At 41.8% G+C, this 21,525-nt stretch overlaps 1 protein-coding gene across 1 annotated transcript in view; it reads left to right on the top strand.

Annotated features, from left to right (window-relative positions):
* LOC115639871 (ras-specific guanine nucleotide-releasing factor RalGPS1-like) overlaps positions 1-21,525 on the top strand; it is a 77,738-nt gene that overhangs the window by 39,095 nt on the left and 17,118 nt on the right. The window contains exon 7 of the mRNA XM_030542809.1: positions 15,332-15,415. Within this exon, the coding sequence (XP_030398669.1) occupies positions 15,332-15,415 (84 nt within the window). The remainder of the gene's footprint in view (positions 1-15,331; positions 15,416-21,525) is intronic.

Raw genomic sequence — 21,525 nt, forward strand, 5'->3', positions numbered from 1 at the left:
CTCTCTTTCCCCCCATTCCTTTGTTCTTCTGTTTAGTTTATTACCTCCTAATAAAACTCCATCCAAAGAATGAAAACATACAAAAAACTCAAGGCACCAACATGATATTTACTGGCCGTTACACTGATTACTGTGCTTTTGCGTTATACTCTTTTCCTATTCTTTTCCTCTTTTGTTTATTTAGATTGTATGCTCTTTAGTGCTAAATCAGGGGTGGGCAAACTTTTTGGCCTGAGGGCTGCATCTCGGTGGGGAAATTGTATGCAGGGCCATGAATGTAGGGCTGGGATAGGGGGTTGGAGGGGGGGAGGTGTGAAGGAAGGGGCTCAGAGCAAGGGGTTGGGGTGCAGGAGGGGTGTGGGGTACAGGAGGGGGATTAGGACAAGGGTGTGGTGTGCAGGAGGGGTGCGGTCTGGCCCGGCGCTGCTTACTTCAAGTCACTCCGGGGTGGTAGTAGTGCGCAGCGGGGCTAAGGCAGGCTTATATTATTGTATTTGTACAGTGCCTTGCACAATGGAGCTGCATATTGGTTAGTCCTGAGGTAGTAATGTAATAACAGAATAAATAGTAATAAGATGCATCTGAATGCAAAAGGATCTCAGTGCAAAGGAGCCAATTTGAGCCCCATAGTGAAATGCCATTACATTTTTCCAAAAAGGTACTCGAGTCTTGTTCCTTCCTAATTTCTGCTGTAATGCAGACATAGTATGAGAGCATGATTCCAGCTAACACATTATAGAGCCATCAACAGAAGGATCACCTGAGTGCCACAACCCTGCACACAATGCCCAAAGGCCTAAAAGATTCTGAAGTTGCCACAAGGTCACCTTCTCTGTAGCTATTACCCCCATCAGTAACTCCTTCCTTCAGGCACATTATTTTATACATTGGTAAGCACAGCTCACCCACCACAGTGTCAGAGTCAGTGCACAAATAGATCAGGTCTAGCCCCTCTGCTTTTTCAAGGGCGAGCAAAGTATTCAGTCTCTGTCACAGCCTGAAAGAAATTGAGAAGTTAACAGTAATGTCCAAATCCCTTCAGCACAGTGTACAAGATATCATCCAAATTGTGAGCCACTGCAGCCAGTCCCGTTTCTCTTTTCATTACCTGACCCAGGAATTAAATTTCTCCAAGACAACACAGAAAAGTAAACCTCATGGGCATGGCCTGCACATCTACCAACGTGATATGTGCCAGCAATGCCCCTCTGCCATGTACATTGGCCAAACCAGAGTCTCTATGCAAAAGAATAAATGGACACACATCTGACATCAGGAATCATAACATTCAAAAACCAGTGGGAGAACACTTCAACCTCTCTAACCACTCAGTGACAGACTTGAAGGTGGCAATTTTGCAACAAAAAACCTTCAAAAACAGACTCCAAAGAGAGACTGCTGAACTCGAATTAATATGCAAATTAGATAGAATTAACTTAGGTTTAAACAAAGACTGGGTCATTACACTAACTGAATCTATTTCCCCATGTTAAGTTCTCCTCACACCTTCGATGAGTCATCTCGATTATCACTTCAAAGGTTTTTTTTTCTCCTGCTGATGATAGCTCATCTCAATTGGCCTCTTACAGTTGGCATGGCTACTTCCACCTTTTCATGTTCTCTGTATGTATTGTGACAAAGTTCCTCCTCTACCTTGGTGGGTCTTGCGCTTATTGGCAGATTTGCTCACCTCCGTGATCTCCCCCACAGTCTGGATCAACTCCTCCTGTGTCTGATCAGGAGTTGGGAGGTTTGGGGGGAACCTGGGCCCGCCCTCTACTCCGGGTTCCAGCCCAGGGCCCTATGGATTTGCAGCTGTCTGTAGTGCCTCTTGTAACAGCTGTGTAACAGCTACACCTCCCTGGGCTACTTCCCCAAGGCCTCCTCCAAACACCTTCTTTTATCCTCACCACAGGACCTTCCTCCTGGTGTCTGATAACACTTGTACTCCTTAGTCCTCCAGCAGCACACCTTCAGTCTCAGCTCCCTGTGTCTCTTGCTCCCAGGTCCTCACACAAACTTCCTCTCCTCTGGCTCCTCCCCATCTGACTGGAGAGAGCTCCTTTTAAAACCCAGGTGCCCTGATTAGCCTGCCTTGATTGGCTGCAGATGTTCTAATCAGCCTGTCTGACTTAATTGGTTTTAGCAAGTTCCTGACTACTCTAGTGCAGACCCTGCTCTGGTCACTCAGGGAACAGAAAACTACTCACCCAGTGACCAGTATATTTGCCCTCTACCAGGGCAAAATATACTGGTCCTGCACCCCACTGGCCTGAGTCTGTCACAGTATAAATATCTTCTTTCTGTGTGTTCCATTGTATGCATCCGAAGAAGTGAGCTGTAGCCCATGAAAGCTTATGCTGAAATGAATTTGTTAGTCTCTAAGGTGCCACAAAAAGAACAGGAGTACTTGTGGCACCTTAGAGACTAACAAATGTATTTGAACGTAAGCTTTCGTGGGCTACAGCCCACTTCTTCGGATGCATAGAATGGAACATATATTGAGGGGAGATATACATACACGTACAGAGAGCATGAAGAGGTGGGAGTTGTCTTACCAACTCTGAGAGGCCAATTAAATAAGAGAAAAAAACTTTTGAAGTGATAATCAAGATAGCCCAGTACAGACAGTTTGATAAGAAGTGTGAGAATACTTACAAGGGGAGATAGATTCAATGTTTATAATGGCTCAGCCATTCCCTGTCCCTATTCAAGCCTAAGTTGATTGTATCTAGTTTGCATATCAATTCTAGTTCAGCAGTTTCTCGTTGGAGTCTGTTTTTTGAAGTTTTCCTGTTGCAAAATTGCCACCCATAGGTCTGTCATTGAATGACCAGACAGGTTAAAGTATTCTCCTACTGATTTTTGAGTGTTGTGACTCCTGATGTCAGATTTGTGTCCATTAATTCTTTTGCACACAGATTGTCCGGTTTGGCCAATGTACATGGCAGAGGGGCATTGCTGGCAAATGATGGCATATATCACATTGGTAGATGTACAGGTGAATGAGCCCCTGATGGTATGGCTGATGTGATTAGGTCCTATGATGATGTCACTTGAACAGATATGTGGACAGAGTTGGCATCGGGCTTTGTTGCAAGGATAGGTTCCTGGGTTAGTGTTTGTGTTCAGTGATGTGTGGTTGCTGGTGAGTATTTGCTTCAGGGTGGGGGGTTGTCTGTAAGCGAGGATAGGGTCTATTTCCCAGGATCTGTGAGAGTGAGGGATCATCTTTCAGGATAGGTCGTAGATCTTTGATACGCTGGAGAGGTTTTAGTTGGGGGCTGAAGGTGACAGATAGTGGTGTTCTGTTGTTTTCTTTGTTGGGCCTGTCTTGTAGGTGGTGACTTCTGGGTACTCGAGGATATGACACATGATCAGTTAGCTGATACTCACCTGCAGACTTCTTGGCCACAATCCCCAGTTGGGAAATCCTAAAATTGGGAAAAGGAAGGGAAAGAAAGAACTTGAGATGTGATCAGCATCTGGATTATGTTGGCTCTTAACCCTTAACACACACTGTGTGGCAACCACTGATTTCAGGTTATGAGTTGTAGCATGAACCCTGGATCTGACATAAGGTATCCTTAACCCTTCCCAAAAGCCCTCCCCTAGTTACTCAGCTATGAGTTAATAGGAGTCTAGCAGCCCTTTCCACAAGATATCCAATTTAAGTGGAGTTGGGGTCAGTCCTGTTAACAGAACCATTGTTTTCTCCTTTCTGAAAAAAGACTGTTTCTCTACCACTCTGTGACAAGGTAGTCTGGCCCTTTAAGACTACTGAAGTCTAGAGGTCAGCCCACCCTTGCAATGTGACCATAGTCCTTTAAGTTTTGGGGATTCAGAGATGTCCAAAGGACTTAAGAAATAAGAGCTATTGAAAGGAAGCAGTCCTGGGACTAAGTAGTGTTTGTGAAGACAACCTGTTGTTATCTCTTTCAGGGCCTGGGACCAGGAACCTTGCAGAGTGGGCAGGGCATCTCTCCTCTCTGTCACAGGTGAATGGGATGAGTGTTGGGAAGGGAACCAACATCTATGATGCTTCCTTCTTCACAGCAGGGAGACACCAGCAGCAGGCAAAGGCCAGCTTGCTGATTTTTCCAAGATTGAGGACTAATTGTGGAAAAGGGGCCATCTGAAGGATAACTGGCCTAAATTACCACTCCTGTTCCAAGGAGGGAGGGCTGTCTATCTTAAGGAGGGAGTTACTAGCCCCCTGGACCACAACCACAGCTCCAGTAGGTGAGGGTTGGGGGTGGGAGTGGGATTCTTATCTATAGTAACTGGTTCTTTGAGATATTGTGGTTAGTGTGAATCCCACAATCTGTGCCCGCTTTGAGTGCTCAGGACCTTGCAGGTTTTGAATTATGAGGGAACTGAGAAGGGACTATAGATGCTCCACCATTTATGTGCTTATACAGGGTCAAGGGGCATGTGTGGTCCCAAAAGACACTGGTATTCAGTAAACTCTGTTATCACCATGAGGTGCAAGCACATGTTTAGTGGATACATACTGATGACAACATCTCAAAGAACCACAGTTCCTGTAAGATAAATAACCATTTTTATGGGAGAATTGCAGGAAAATAAAGGAAATAAAATTTAAAAAGAGATTTTTTTTTGTTGATGAGTCAGTAAACCTTTTTAGATCAATTACTTTCATGTAAAGTATTCTTGGGTACAATACAGGGAAAGAGTACTGGGCTTTGTTTTGGGTTGCAGAGCTTGCAAATTGTGCTGCTTATACAGCGTTGTAGTATCTGTAAACTATTGGGCCTGTTTTTTTTGTGTTTTGTTTGTTTTTAAATGTTCATAGTGAATTGATCCACCTAAGCTTTTTAAGCTGTTTGAATTTATCTGAATTCAAGAAGATTGTACTCACTCCTTCATCCTATACATACACACCCTTAAGTCTGTAAATGACAGATTTCTTTCCCATTTCAGTTTCATAGTGATTATTCTGAAACACATTGTGGAATATTTGCTTAGCCTGTTAAATTGGCTAATACACTGTATTTAAGAAGTAGTATTTGGATATATCCTTGATTGAGAAGAATTATTGAAATGCTGTTTTGTTGCTTATGTCTCAGCTAGGACCTAATTCACAAACACAGACCTTGAGTTTTTTGAATGTATGACTGTGACAGACAGTAGAAAATGGAAATGCAATTTAACATTACTTTTTAAAAAATTGTTAGATTCTGTCCTATTTTAGAAAGCAAAATAGTAAAAACATAGAACTTCTAGGAAGCCATATAGGTGATGAGTATATGGTTTGGCAGGGTGCCAGGAAAATGGAAGTTTGCAGACATCACATTATGGCTGCCCTGTTGCCTTATGCTTATAACAAGCAACTAATTTTATCATTTAATGGTTGGAAATATTTTTCATCCTGAATCGGAATAAAACCCCAAACCTTAACATTTTTTGCAGAAGGAAATTACACAATATTTATTTTTGGAAATACTGCAGCAGGAACAGTTTGGTGTTTCTGAAATTAAATATGCTCCCTGGGCTCCCAGATTCCCCAAGAGCCTGGAAGCCCACAGAACCCTGGCTCTGTGCCAAGCAGTCTGCTGAGCTGCTGGGAGCCTGAGAGTCCAGCTACATACCAGCCTACCAGGCAGATTGTTGAGCAACCCCCAGGAGCCCTGTCTATTTGGCAACCTGCCAGGTGAACTGCTGAGGGAGAGCAGGCAAGATGACAGGAAACCAGACAAGTTCCTGTGGGACATTTTGATTTTGCAGAATCAGCATTTTTCGATGGAAACGTTTCCAACCAGCTCTATTACAAGCATTCCAGATGGCAGAGATAAGTGTACTGTAAAAAAAATTACTGTATGTCTTTGGTTCCAGAAATCAAAGGACTTTCTTTTAAAATAGAGTATAACATTATTTTAAAAAGCAAATTTTCCACTTACTGGTCTGCAAATTGACAATTTTAGTTGCTTTTTTTATGATACAACATTTTTAATCATCCGTGTGTCTTATTCCTTATTCTTTCTCCTTCTTTTTGCCACTACATGCTTTGCCTTTTGCCTGAAAGGTGAATGTCTCCTTTGACCATTGTTGTTCTTTTGGCTGCTTGACCACTGAAATTAAACTAATAATGTGGTGGCATTTTTGACCCTAGCAAAGGATATAGTTACTTCTGTTTGCAGCCTCCACTAGCTAAGGAAATTTAAGATCTTACATGAAAATATAACTTATTGCCGTTACTAGCAGTACTAAAAACATGAGTTGCCTCAGGCCTGTAGTGGTCAATTGGGAATTTTCAAGGCTGCTTGCTTATCAGAATTAACAGATATTTATTGTGCTAGGGAGTGTAATATTGTACAACTTTTCCATGTATTTCTGTCCTGAAAATGATTTAAAAACCAAAAATGAAGCTCACTGTTACAATGGCTCCAATCCAAGTCACTATATAATTAATCAAGCAGATATAAAGCTAGTCATCTAGTTTTATTTTACTCAAGAAGTGAACCAAAAAGTGTTCTCTTCTGGTTCCCTTCACAATAGATTTAAACTTCTTAACCTTGGAGGATGAGAACTGTATCAGGCTTTAAGTTAGTTTAGCTTTTGTGTTCTCCCCTTCAGTTTATGTTCCTGAGGAGGAGCGGGCCACATTATTGTGTGTGCGTGATAGCCCATTTTTCAAATGTTAATTCAGCCACTTACATAATAACGTTTCAATAACATGTCATTGTCCATTTTGTTTACTGCTGGTAGACCACGCTATTTTTTCACATGCTTTAGTATTCCAACTCTGAAGTCTTTGATACAAATTCTATATTGATGAACAAATGAGTAGTCTTAGCACAGTCTCATGCACATCACCAAACCATCCTACAGTTTTGATATAATTTGCAGTATCTGCTTAAGAGACTCACAGTTGGAAAAACAAAGATGCTGTGTGTCAGTATTAATGTGCAATAGCAGAAGTTCTTCAGATACTGCAGTTTATAATGTGGCATAATGTGAGGCTCTTTCTAAGGAGGCTAGTTGTACAGGGAGACTACAGTTTTGCTTGTTGGGGTAATTTGGGGAGTTTTTTTTCCCAATATTGTATTTATAAACATGCTCAGAGAGACTGATCATTGTATTACATAAGCTGTTAAAATAGATGATAGATGGCCTCTCAATGAGAATTTTATTTTGGTTCTACACAGCTCTTCCAATACACTTCAAATCATGACCTGCAGGACCTCCAGCTATTCTAGTTCTCTCCTCTCTAGAACAGGGATCAACAACCTTTGGTAGCCTGTCAGGGAAATCCACTGGTGGGCCGGGATGGTTTGTTTACCTGCAGTGTCCGCAGGTTTGGCCGCTCGCAGCTCCTACTTCCTGCAGTTCGCTGTTCCAGGACAATAGGGGCTGCAGGAAGCGGCTGCCAGCACATCCCTCAGCCTGTGCTGCTTCCTGCAGCCCCCATCTGCCTGATCTTTTTGAATCTATATCTAATGAGTGTCAAGTATCAGGGCGTAGCCATGATAGTCGGTATCCACAAAAACAATGAGTCCGATGGCACCTTAAAGACTAACAGATTTATTTGGGTATAAGCTTTCGTGGGTAAAAAACCTCACTTCTTCAGACGCATGGAGTGAAAATTACAGATGCAGACATTATATACTGACACATGCAGAGAAGGGATTTACCTCACAAGTGGAGAACCAGTGTTGACAGGACAAATTTGATCAGGGTGGATATAGTCCACTCCTAATAATAGATGAGGAGGTGTTAATTGCAGGAGAGGCAAAGCTGCTTTTGTAATGAATCAGCCACTGCCAGTCCCTATTCAAGCTCAAATTAATGGTGTTAAATTTGCAATGAATTTTAGTTCTGCTGTTTCTCTTTGAAGTCTATTTCTTAAGTTTTTTTGGTTCAAGAATAGTTACTTTTAAATCTGTTATAGAATGTCCAGGGAGATTGAAGTGTTCACCTACTGGCTTTTGTATGTTACCATTCCTGATGTCCAGTTTTTTTACCCACGAAAGCTTATGCCCAAATAAATCTGTTAGTCTTTAAGATGCCACCGGACTCCTTGTTGTTTTTATACCTAATGAGGAAGTACATCTTTCTAATATCATCCTTCATACTTCTATATAGAAATTGAATGTTGTTTAGAATTATACAGAAAATTCAGCTAGCAAGGAAATGCTAAATTTCTTATGCTTAAAATCTACTTTTCTATATAGTTCAAATTAATTTCATTTTCCATACACAGGGTTTTCCTTTGTTACTCACTAGCTGTTTCTTCACTGCTTTTGAAGTAATAAGCTTACTAATTAATATTAAGAGTCTGATAAAAATTTTTCTTACTCTGGTAAATGTGAGTTCTGCTATCTCCAGTAAAAGAGCTTCTAAGATTTTTCCACATGAGCATATAGTTTCCAGGATCTTAAACCAGACATCTGCTCATCACAGGGAGAACCTTGTGTCTTGACAGGTGTGAATTGGCACTGTTATCAGCAGAAGGCTTGCATGCTGGAAGCTTGTGATGTGAAGTGCAGCTGGAGACTAAGGCCTGGTCTGCGCTGGCGGTGGGGGGCTCCATCTAAGTTACGCAACTTCAGCTATGTGAATAACGTAGCTGAAATCGACATACTTGCATCTACTCACCATGGTGTCTTCACTGCAGTGAGTCGACAGCTGATGCTCTCCCGTCGACTGCTTGCGCTTCTTGTTCTGGTGGAGTACTGGAGTCAACAGGAGAGCGCTTGGTGGTCGATTTATCGCATCGAGACTAGACGCGATAAATCGACCCCTACTCGATTGATTGCTGCCCACCGATCCAGTGGGTAGAATAGACAAGCCCTAAAATTGCTTTTCCTGGTTCTCACGCAGCAATACGTGGGCCTGCATTTCTGTAGACAGTTCAGTTTGTCAATGTGTATAAAATGCTTGTAGGCAAATACGTCTGTGGCTGATTTTTCTCTCCTTTTTGGCCTGCATGCCTCTGAAGTGCATAACTCACATTTGGAAACTTGCACAACATTTTGTTTGACATTATGTGGCTGTAAAAACAGGAGTGATTGACAGCTAGAGTTCTGGATAACTCATTATATATTTTCCCCTATTGTTACATTTGAATATAAAGGCTGTGTAGATATGTGGTAACTTGAGCCTGTAACTGGAGAGTCAAGCTATCTAAGGTATTTGGAACTGCATAAAACAACCTCTTGAAAATACACATTTTTTCTTTGCAAATCTGAACATGTAATTATAGTCTAATGTCTTTCAATGCATAACTGTTAAATGTTTAGTATCAGAGGGGTAGCCGTGTTAGTCTGAATCTGTTTCTGTGACACCTTATAGATTAAAAACATATTGCAGCATGAGCTTTCGTGGGACACTACATGCATTTGATGAAGTGGGTATTCACCCACGAAAGCTCATGCTCCAATATGTTTGTTAGTCTATAAGGTGCCACAGAACTCTTTGCCACTGTTAAATGATTGTACAGCTCATTCAAAAAAAATTAGTAAATAGTCTGAACTGTCCTCTGTATTTAACTTAAAGCACTATTGTGATACTTAGAGCTCCTTGAGGTGTAGAAGGGAAACCAAGAGGATGGCTAGTACACTACCCTTTGTGGACAGCCAGTTTGGGGAGCTGGAGGTTAAGGTCCGAAGTGTTTCAGCTGCTCACCAGAGTATAATGTGGCCAATCCGCAGTTCTATGCAACTGCTTAGGCAATATATTAAAACTCCAGTGCAGTGCCAGAGCCACATCCAAGCAAACCCCCTCTCAACCATGCACATAAAATCCATTTTAGGTGTTTTGTGTACTACAGCAAAAATGATGTAGGTAGAAACCGCAGTGAAATTGGGATGGATTTTTGTTCTTTTCCATTATTAGCTCTTGCCTAGGTTCTGATGGTATATGACTTCATAATTATTCCAGTAGTCAGGTGTGGATTATTTTTTCTTTTTTTGTAGATGAGTTTGTGTACTGCTCTTAAGTGAACAAAGCAAGAAAAAATAGTTTTCTTGGGGAAAAAAGTAAGGGGGGGGGGTGTCACTTGCCAAAGTCACAGAAGTGGCCAATGAGATTTTGCAAAACCATGTTTTGGTTTGTTCTAGTCAGTGGAGTAACAAAGATATTGCAGAAACAGAGTCAATAAAAACAATTTATTTTTTATTTAAATCAGATTTTAATTTAAATTAAATGCATTTTTATTTAAAATGTAACTTTAAATTGTGACAAGCTACATTACAGGCCTAAACTTTCTCTAACAAATTCATTTAAATTAAAAAAAATAAGCGGTACATTTTTGTTGCCAAAGTTTTAAAGAAAGTTAAACCATTGAACTGATGGAAGTCACTGGCTAAGCACTGGAACCAGAATTTGTTTAGAGAGTAAGCCAGCCTTTGACAGCCTTTTGCCGGTAGAGAGAATGTTTCCTTCATTTCAGTTTATTCAACTAGTTCAGCTCAATGACTTGTTCATTCAAAGTTAAGAAACCAACTGGGAGTTGAAAAAGCAAGGAAAGCTTGTTTTTCCTCTTCCAATTTGGGAATAAAAACTAAATGAGGATGAGATCTAAGCTATATACCGTAAAATGTACAGTTATACAGTAATAAAACCTCCCTACTCCTACTTGATAGTTCCCTTTTTATACAAATAAGGATCATTTGTTCAGTTAGCTGGCACATTGCACTAGGAGTTCAAGTTGAGTTTTTTATCCACTGTGACCTCTAATTCCTTTTCTCAGTCACTGCTTTCCAAATTAGTCCAATCCTATGTGAATGACCTTCATTCTTTCCTAGATATATTATCAGCCCTCAGGAAATCATAACAAATACAAAATACAATAGTATGCCTCGCCAGTGATACAAGTTACGGCAAATGCATCAAACTTGTCCTCTGCTTCTGACATTGGCTTTCTGTAATGAGGTGATACCTCTTGAGCACCACTTAATGTCTAGGTGTGATACTGCAGTCCTTTTCCCCACTCCTGGAGTCTTCTGTAGGTTGTCAACTTAGCTTGGCAGGTCTTCAGTGGCTTGACCCTCTGGCCTCATCACACATTCAAAATTAACTGCTTTCGGGGTAGCAAAGAGTCCAAAAAAGACTGCTTGCCTGCCCTCACTAGGGTCTTCAGCCCCAGCTCTGGGCCTTTTAAATTCAGCCCTTTGCTCGAGCTTCAGAATGAGCCTTCTCCCCTTCTTACACAATTTTACTATTGGCCTTACTCTGGATTTCAACTCAGGAACCCTATAAATAGCAGCCATGTACCTTCTCTTTGATTCATTGCTTCTGCTTTCCTGGAGCTCTTCCCGCTTTGCCTCTTTATCTTCACTCCTTACCACAGGGTTGTAGTTCTCAGGCAGAAAGGAGTACCCTTATTTGCCCCTCTGGTCCCAGCCAGGAACTGAACTGCTTGAGTCTGCAGCTCCTTTTATCTGAACCTCCTGGGCTCTCATTGGCTGCTTCTGTGAGGCCTCTCTAAGCAGGCCTGGAGGACTCACTTTTGCTGCTCCTTTCCTGAGGCAAGATGTAGTAGGAATGTGGGCCCTCCTGTAGAGAACCGTAAAGGCCAGGTACACCCTGTCACACTTCCCATACAATATTATATCATATTCAACTTTGCTATTCTTGTCTTCAAGGCATTTAGTGGTCAGGGCCTGGGATACTTAAATATAAAATAAAAAAGGTATATCTCCATATATATTATCTCATAGAACTGGAAGGGACCCTGAAAGGTCATTGAGTCCAGCCCCTTGCCTTCACTAGCAGGACCAAATACTGATTTTGCCCCAGATTGCTAAGTGGTCCCCTCAAGCATTGAACTCACAGCCCTGGATTTAGAGGGCCAAGGCTCAAACCACTGAGCTATCCCTCCCCCAAATAAAAGCTTAGCTGAAGCTCTGGCACAAAGACCACATTTGACATTTTCACTTTGACACAGTAGAATTGTGTACTGCAAGGGGTAAAGCTCATCCGTGCAGGAGACAGTGCTTTCTTGGGGGCCACTCCCAGACTTAGGGAACAACCTCGCTAAGCTGTCTGGTTGGTGTCTCCAATGCTCTTGTACCAATTTCCAGTGGCTGGTTGGGGAACCAGGCCTGCACTCTGAACTGGGTTCCAGCCCAGGGACCCTATAACAAGCAGCCGAGGTCAGTACAGTCCTACCACTTACTGCTGTTTCCCTGGGCTGCTTATTGCTTAGTGTTTTCAGGCTTCCTTTCCCCACAACTTCTCTGGGATTTACCCTTTTCTAGGGCTAGAAACGTGAGGCTTTCTCTTCCTCCTGGGTTTTCACCTCCCCTCTGCTCCCTGGAGTTGACTGCAAACTCTCTCCTGCAGCCTCCTTCTGCTGCAAACTTCCTGGCTTTGTAATCCATCCTGCTTGAACACAGCTGAGCCTCTTGTTCATTTAAGCCTGGTTCTCCCTCCATGTGCAGTCTGGTACCCTAATTGGCGCCTTAGGCCCACATTAACTCTTTATCACTCAGGTGTCTTTTGCTGGCATACAGCAATGCTACACTGAGTTGATCAGTCTTAAATGCAGGGTGTGGCTTCAGGGTACATTGTATATCCAAGTTACACAGAAACCATCTCCCGTTATATACAGTTACACATCTGATTGCATTTACTGTACAGTGTATAACACATTTTAGGGTTGGCTTGGTTACTTTGTAGGAACCAATCTCTGTACAGCATGCTCTGTCCACACACTGTCCATGTTCACCAATTCTTTACCTGTTTTCCTGACTTATCTTGTCCATCGTTATCTTGTAAGTGGTTCTCTAGGTGTTCTCTTCCCTTATCTTAGCTGTATAAATATTATTAGGTGCCCTGTGCTGTTTGGAGGAGCAGAAAGAAAAAACATCACAGCTGAAATCCTAGTTCTACTACCAACAACACAGCCCCCTGACAACTGTTGAGTACTGCTTGTGTGTATGAGCTGAGTGAAAGGTTAGAAATATTTAAGAGATAAGAATGACCATACAGATTCAGATCAAAGGTCCATCAAGGCCAGTATCCTGCCTCTGAGTGTGGCTGGTGCCACGTGCTTCAGAGGGAATGAGCACAACAGTGCAATTATCATATGATCCATCCCGTGTCATCCAGTCCCAGCTTCAGGCAGTTGGAGGTTTAGGGGATACCCAGAGCATGGTGTTGTCTCCCCCCCAGCCCAATCTTGGCTAATAGCCATTGGTCGACTTATCCTCCATGAACTTATCTAGTTCTTTTTGAACCCAGTTATACTTTTGGCCTTCACAACATCCTATGACCACAAGTTACACAGTTTGACTGTACATTGTGTGAAGAAGTACTTCCCTTTGTTTGTTTGTGTTTTAAACCTGCTGCCTATTAATTTCAGCAGATGACCCCTAGTTCGTGTGTTTTGTGAAGGGATAAGTAACACTTTCTCCATACTATTCATGATTTTCATAGCACCACTCAGTTGTGTCTTTTCTTGAACAGTTTCATATACTTTTCAATCTCTCCAAATATGGAAGCTGCCTCATCCCCCTAATAATGTTTGTTGCCCTTTTCTGCACTTTTCCAATTGTAGTATAATTTACTAAACATTATGTTTAAAATATTTAGTGTGTGAATCATTAGGTTCCATGTAGGCAGATCAGACCTTCATTGTCAAGATAACTGAGCTCCATGCAATTCAGTGTGTGGAACCTCAAAAATAGGATCACTCTTGGCTGTGGATGTATTTATGTTGAAAAGCCCATGATGCATTTTGTAGGAGTAAGGTTTGCCCAAGTTATTGTTAAAAAAGAAAATTCCTTCCTTCCTCCATCTTGTGCACTTTTTGGCTATGGCCTTTCATCCCAGAGGCAGCTGAAGTTCCTTAGTACTCTCTCTGTGTAATTAAGTGCTTAATGATAAAGGTCCAACATAAAAGTATGAGAGTATTTTAGCACATGCTACACATAGAATCAGAAGGGTAGCATTTTTTGGGATATCTCTCCAGAAAATGTCCTAGCCTAATGATAGTGAATGGTAATGACTGGTACTTAGAAAGTAGTATTGTAAATTCTATTTAATGGAGATGAATTTAAAACTAAGTAGTTAAATAGTTATTAGCCAACTGTTCAATTGATGTAAAATTTTAAGTTTTAGTCTTTAATATATTTTCTGGCTACTTGCAAGGCTTTGGTCAAGAATGGCTAACTTCTGATGGTTCAAACTCAGGATTATCAATCACAAGGCAATTTTAAATGAGGAGTTGTTTCAAACTGGTATGATCTATGAATTGAGACCATTTCAACTGTGATCCAACTCCATCTCTTAAATGTTCATAACTAATTTTGCTGAACTGTTTTATTCAAATTTGGCTTGTTTTCTAGATCTCATGAGATTTAAAAATCATGCCAAATCTAGAGAACAAATGTACTGTTATTTATTATATGTAGTATTTGTAATTAGTTTTATTATAAATTGTATTAATTGACAAGCTATAATATTGAGAAGGGTTAGGTAAGTTATAAGCACAGGCTGCAGAGTTGCTGAGCTTTACACCTTGAGTCTACACTAACTTAATTCTGGTTTCAGACACTTAAGTGTTTGATTTTTTTTTTCTTCAATCTTAACATTGCCTTAATACTAAAGCTTTTGCATGGAATAAGATAGTAAGATGTGAGTAAAGCTCTTAGTCACCTATCCTGCATTGAACTCTTCCAGGCCTGGAGCATTGTGAGCCTCATTTGAATTAGAGTCTGTGAGGGCGAAGTGCTCAGTGTAGAACTGAGACCTTAGATACTTCAGTGATGAGGTCCATTTGTTTGTATGTGTCTGTTTTTCCCACTCCTGGAAAAGTGTATCACAGCAAATACACCAGTATAGAGGAGAGAGCAAAGTTTTATAGAGAAGTTGTCATGGAATTAGGGCCTTTATAACTGCAAAAACAATGAGGAGTCCAGTGGCATCTTAAAAGCTAACAGATTTATTGACCATAAGCTTTTGTGGGTAAAAAAACACTTCTTCAGATGCATGGAGTGAAAATTATAGATACAAGCATAAATATACTGGCACATAAAGAGACATAAAGCTTATGCCCAAATAAATCTGTTAGTCTTTAAGGTGCCGCTAGACTCCTCGTTGATTTTGTGGATACAGACTAACACGGCTACCTCCTGATACTTGATTTATAACTGCAGTGATTGATGTTTTAGAAATGCCTACGGTAGATATTACTCTTATGTGTCCATTTCTATGCTTCCCTCTAATGGTATTTCAGTTAAGTTTTGGTTCCCTACATTGGAACTCAAAGACAATATTTCAACATTAAAAATAAAACAAAGACTGTTTATCTCTCTTTTAAAAAGATGTAAATAGTGAAACAGTATTTTGGTGTATTTTCTAGGAACTAGCCAGCTGTGGATGGAATAAGAAAGAAAAACACATCCTTGCTGCTAATATTGTTGCCTTTACAAGGAGGTTTAATCAGGTAAATAATCTAATTAGATTTACAGAATTAACACTGCCCACCTGAATTTAACCAGGATCGAATTTGTTACTTCACTGATATACATGGATGTACCACATCTGAATCCTATTAAAACAGTGCTTTGATGGATTAGTAATCATAAAAGAATTAGATTTTTTTTTCTTGAGAGTTGTTGACTCAAAAGGAGATCAATATGGGTGTAGCAAATGTGTTGATTTTAACTGATTTGTAATTTTTCAGATTAGAGCTACATTTAAATGCTGCAAAGAATGGATATAAAATAGGGTCATTTTAAGATGAGTATTATTACATGATACTCAATGGACATGAAGAATAATAATGGATTGGTGGTGTTGGATTTGGGCTTGTTTGTTTATTTTGTTTGCTCTTTTCTGATGGGGGATTTTATTTATTTAATAATAGATGTGAAAACAAATGCTAAATGTCAAGGGAATATTTTTTTTCTTTCTGATAAAGAGTATTTGATTATAATCCAGTTCAACAACCTGCTCTCAAACAAGGTTTCTTCTAGAGCCTGAGATTTTCTGGGGTTCTGATGTAACCCTCACTAAACACAAAAACACAGTCAGTTTGCAAACACTGATTTGTTTGAGTCTGTATGTAGACAGTACATGTATTCACCTTGTATCTAATAATAAAAATAAACGAGTTAAAATTTTTTCCACTCATGTTGCAATACAAAGCGTAGCTTATCCTTATAACACTCTTGTAATTTAAAAAGGAAAAATCCTACCTAACAAATCATGTATATGCTAATTTTAGGGGCATTCCGAGTAACAATAACCCTGAAACTGTGCTTAGAGGGCACTCAGGAGCAGTTGTGCAGTTTGTCATTGTGCACAGGCATCTGGATGAGGGGATAGTCAACCACATGTTTTAGTGTAGGTTTCAAATGTCGCAGAGGAAATCCCTTGGGTGTATAAAGAAAATACGCAAGTCTTGATGCTAGCTAAATTCTGTGATTCAGTCAAAAATTGGCTCCATTTTGGGTATAGGAGTCTGCTTTCTGCCTCTTCTCAGCTGTGAGGCAAGGGCTCTTCCCAAAATGAAAACATTCTCCCACTAGACCGTTCTAATAGCTACACTTCACAAGTATCTATGGCTTTTAAATTTACATGGGTAATCTTTCATCTTTCCCCTAAATTTTAATAAATTTAATTTTTGTGGAAAGCTGCTAGGCTGACAGTCATAGAGGTTGATTATCTCTGTTTATCCAGAATAGGTGAGCACAGGCAGCAGCAGTTTCCTCATATTCCCACCGTTCTGCACCAGTAAGCTAAACCGTGTAGGAGTGGGAGCATTGTTCACTCTCTACATAGTGATAAACACAAGAAGCTTAATCTGTTTAATTTAACAAAGAGGTTTAAGGGATGACTTGATTATAATCTGTGATAGGGTCTTATGTGGCTGGGCAACCTAGTGGCTAGATCACTTGGTTTTTTCAGTCTGTAAGGCCAGAGGGGGTGGTGATTTAATTGTTGGAGTGTTGCTGTAGGGATGCAGCAGCTCGAATTACAACTCATCGACTGCATATCCAATCAGTGTATGCTACTAAACAAATCATTTTATGTAGGTGGTTATTCCTAATCTTGTTGCTCTCACCCTGCTCTCATTGGAGCTAGGCTAACTTGAGTGGAGCAGCTCAGTGTACTAACTTCAGCTAACTGTTGCGTGAAGACAAGCCTTTACTGTCAAGCAGTAATATTCAAATAAGAAACCCTAGATGTAAATAGATTGCAGTTACTTTAAGGCATAAAAAATATTAACAGTGAAACAGAGTGGTTAATAAGTTTTGCATTTAACGTTTTCTCACCAGTTTTGTTCTGAAAAAAAAGAGCAGAAGGCAATAGTTTTCAAGATAAGCTGTGCATTTTTTTAACACAGTTCCCTTTCTGAACTTGCAAACAGCCACCTTTTATATCTGTACCAAAGACAGTAACTCTGTTAATCCAGTGCTTTTACTAATCCATCCCTTGTGAAAGTAGGAATGTGGAGCTAAAAATCCATCCACATCCAAAAGCAATGAGTCACTGCTTCCTTTCCATAGTCAGATACAGAATGGCCAACTCTTCCTGATTGGTTGATATCTGCTTTCCCTAGTCTACCTTAGGCAGCCTAAAAGTCCTGTGAACATCTAAAGGTTAAAATAAATAAAATGTTCAGAAGAGCATAGTGTGACTATTGCCTATTATGGGACACGGCTAAGAATGCCAAACTCGGGACAGACTGATAAAGATAGGGCAGGCACACCCCAACTGGTGATTATTCTAACTTTAGATTCACCAAACTGGTAACAAATAGGCTTCTGTATTTACCACACTGGTTAACAAGAAGCTAAACACAGTCTCCCTGAGGCAATCCAGCCCTTCTTGCCACCCAGACACCTGCTCTTTATTATCGAGAGGTTACTGAAAACCAGATAATCATTTGTAAAGTTATTCCAATCCCAAAGGATCAGCCACTTCCCCAAGTCATTGGATAACTCAGATCTTACCCAAAAGTCAAAGTTGTAGCCAATCCTTAGTAACTAATAACTAAAGGTTTAATGATATAAAAGAAAAGAAGAGTTATTAAATAGTTAAGGAATCGTATACATTATAATTGATTTTTAGAGTTTTCAGGTCAGGATCATAGCAGTGATTGTTAAATCTGGTAGCTTGTTTTTACCCAAGCAGGTTGGGGGTCATTCAGATTCTTCTTCAAAGCTTCCTTAGAAATTACAATCCAGAGATGAGAAACAGAAATGAAGACAAAGAAAATGATATGACAGAGCAGTCTCCCTTTTATATGTTCAGCAAGTGCATGGAAAATTTATGGCAAAAGATGGAATCTTAGGTCACGTCCTCATCACATGTGCTTACATGCCGCAATGAGTCAGTGGCGCATTGAGTGTGTTTAGTCTCTTCAGTGGCCCATGTGAGAGCTGAGTGTCCTTAATGGGCCATCAACACATGACTGTCTAATCCTGATGTAAATCTACCTGTAGTGGTGTCACCCAGGAATCATAACATGCATTTGAGATACAAAGATTGTAATTCAGATGTATATTTTTCTTTATAGGTCAGTTTCTGGTTGGTACAAGAAATTTTAACAGCACAGACCTTAAAAATACGGGCAGAAATATTGAGCCATTTTGTGAAAATAGCTAAAGTAAGTGTGCATTTTTACTATTATTATTAGTCCTTCAAAATAATCTCTTTTTTTGTCTGTTTATCCACTCTTCTTATCAACTGTTTCTTTAAACCGCTGAAGGAATAAAATTCTTTATAGCACAGCTCCTGCTATCCCAGTAAGTACTTGGTCATTGTGACACACAATGTGACCACCACAGGCTGATCTCCTCATACATAGCTATGTACAATGGGCAGTGAACTTTTTAACTGGCTTCTGGTATAAATATTCTAGTTTCATCTTTTTACAAGTTTAAAGGTGATTCATCTTGCCGCTATTATGCTGTTGAGCTGCAGTGGAGCCATGGGCAACATAATTACCAAAACAATTTTTGTTGCTAGCACTAGAACTGGTTGGAAAAAAAATTATTTCCCCACAGAAAATTTTCACCAAAAAGTTGTTTTCATCAACATTTTCCACAGACATTTAGAATTATTGGCAAAAAATTGAAAGCCAAAATATTTTGGCTAAAACCGAATATTTCTCTATCTCGTTATCTCTAGCTTGCTTGCTAGCACACATATATATACCTGCCCCTGGATATTTCCATTACATGCATCTGAGGAAGTGAGTATTCACCCACGAAAGCTCATGCTCCAAAACGTCTGTTAGTCTATAAGGTGCCACAGGATTCTTTGCTATTTCTGTTTTGACACTCTGTCATAGAGCCTAATGAAGCTGGAGTTCCGAGGCCTGATCTCCAATTCTCTGCTGTAGGTGGGGCTCACCAGTTAGACTACAGTTTTTGTGATTGCACCACAATGTCCACCTTTTGGGACTTGTCTACGTGCAGATTACTGCCCAATAATCCAGATGTGAATCTGCAAAGCACCAGCTTGCTGCTCAGTTATGGGCTGTGTGGATACTGTTACTGCACATTGAAAGTTCTGGAGTGCAGTTTGACTTAATACGCTTTCAGGTAGTAGTAAACCAAGCCGTGTTCCAGGACTTTCACTGCAGTGCACTGTAGCAATGTCCACATGGACTCAATTGGGCGGCAAGCAGGTGTGCTCTAGATTCATATCCTGGCTTTCTGTGCCATAACTTCCCATGTAGACGAAGCCCTTGGTGAGGGGAGCTGTGCATCATGGGAAGATGTAGTCCTACTAGGGATTCAGGTCACAGAGGACAATAGAGCATTAGGCATGTGGTGGGGTGAGTTCCCCACAGTAGGCCTGCAAGAGCTGGGCTGGGCCAGGTGAATCAGTCAGCTAATTAGGCTGCTTTAGGCTGGAGGCAGCTAGTTGGAAAGAGGCTCACTTGTGCAGGAACATGCAGGGCCTATAAAACTAGGTAGCAGGCTAGAGACTGGGCTGCTGAGAAAGGCCAGTCTCTCCATGGGAAAAGGGAGGAGTGCTTGGAGGCAGCTGGGAAAGGCTGCAGAAAGGCAGGCAGCTGTCACTCCTGGGAAGAAGGAGGAGGGTTCGTGAAGTTGGTACACCCAAAAGAGAGAAGTGGAACCAGGTGTCACAGAAATCAGTCCAGGGGAGGAGCAGTGAGGACAGAAAGAGGAAACTCAGAATTGCTCAGATGAGGGTCTCTGGACTGGAACCTGGACAAGAGGGCGGGCGTGTGTTCCCCTACCAGCCAGTGGAGGGGAGTTAGTACTGGTGCAGACTGCCCAGGGGCGGCTCCGAGCACCAGCATGCCAAGCGTGTGCTTGGGGCAGCAAAGCCGCGGGGGGCGCTCTGCTGGTCACCACAAGGGCAAGCAGGCAGGTTGCCTTCCGTGGCATGCCTGTGGAGGGTCCGCTGTTCCCACGGCTTTGGTGGACCTCCCCGCAGGCTGCCACCGAATTTGCGGGACTCGGGACTCCTGCAGGCCAAGCCGCCAAAGGCAGCCTGCCTGCAGTGCTTGGGGAGGCAAAATGTCTAGAGCCGCCCTGAGACTGCCTAGGACTGAACTTCTGAAGAGGGAACATTGAGTGACCTAGCTGGAGGGCTAAGTCAAGAAAGGATGCTGCAAGCACTGGAGCAAGTGGAGCTGCAGACCTAGAGTCCGAATGACGCATGCAAGCTGCGGATAGGGGTGTCGGCCTTGAGAACTAATCCCCAGAGTGAGCAGGAGGAGGCACCAGCACAGCAGTGAGTCGAGTTACCTAATGACTAGGCATATGTGTTACACTTCCCTGAGGCACACTGGTAGCATTTCAGGAATGAAGCATTTTGGTTTTTCAGACAGAAGCATGATGGTTTTTGTCTGTGTGACAGAGCTCCTTCTCCACCTCGGTGGGTTCCACGCTTCCATGTAGCGGTGGGCCAGGGTATTCCCTCTACCTCAGAATTTCCCCACTCCCTGGCTTGCTGTCCATACCTTGCCTGAGCAGGGTTCCTCCCAGCTTCCCTGATGGGGGAGGGGGAAGAGGAGGGGGAGGGAAGCCTCGTAGTCTCTGGTAGCCTCTCCAGGCGTCGTGGCCACAAACCTGGCACCCAGTTCCAGTCTTTCCCCTCGGCAAGGTCTCTTCCCTCAGATCTCAGGGCCCTGAAGGGCTGTTCACCCTGTTGGGTAGGGTTTCCCCTGCCTTCACCTCTGTACCTGTAGAATTTTCCTTCCTGGTGCTTGGACAGCTCTGTACTGTGCAACTCTCCAGTAGTGCACTTTCCTCCCACAACTCCTATGTGTACCCCACCCCCTCCCCTTTTTTCCTGTCCCCTGCTGTTCACCCCCTCCCATTTGGCCCTGTTTGCCTGCGCCCTTTTCTCTAGTGCTTGTGATTTCCTCCCCCTTTTTATTTGTCTCCCTCCCTGCTTTGCACCCCTCATGTTAGTTTAGTTTCTTTCCTCCCAGTTGCAGCGGAGGAGTCAGTTCCTTCTTCTTGTGCCTGGAGTTTGTGTCCCCTTGGTTTCTATGTCCTCCTTTGTTGGCGCCCCACCCCTCCACCCGCCACTGCACCTCAGCTTCCAGTCTAGCGGGGAGGA

The sequence above is a fragment of the Gopherus evgoodei genome, unplaced genomic scaffold (genome assembly GCF_007399415.2).
Source record: "Gopherus evgoodei ecotype Sinaloan lineage unplaced genomic scaffold, rGopEvg1_v1.p scaffold_141_arrow_ctg1, whole genome shotgun sequence".
Taxonomy (NCBI): domain Eukaryota; kingdom Metazoa; phylum Chordata; order Testudines; family Testudinidae; genus Gopherus; species Gopherus evgoodei.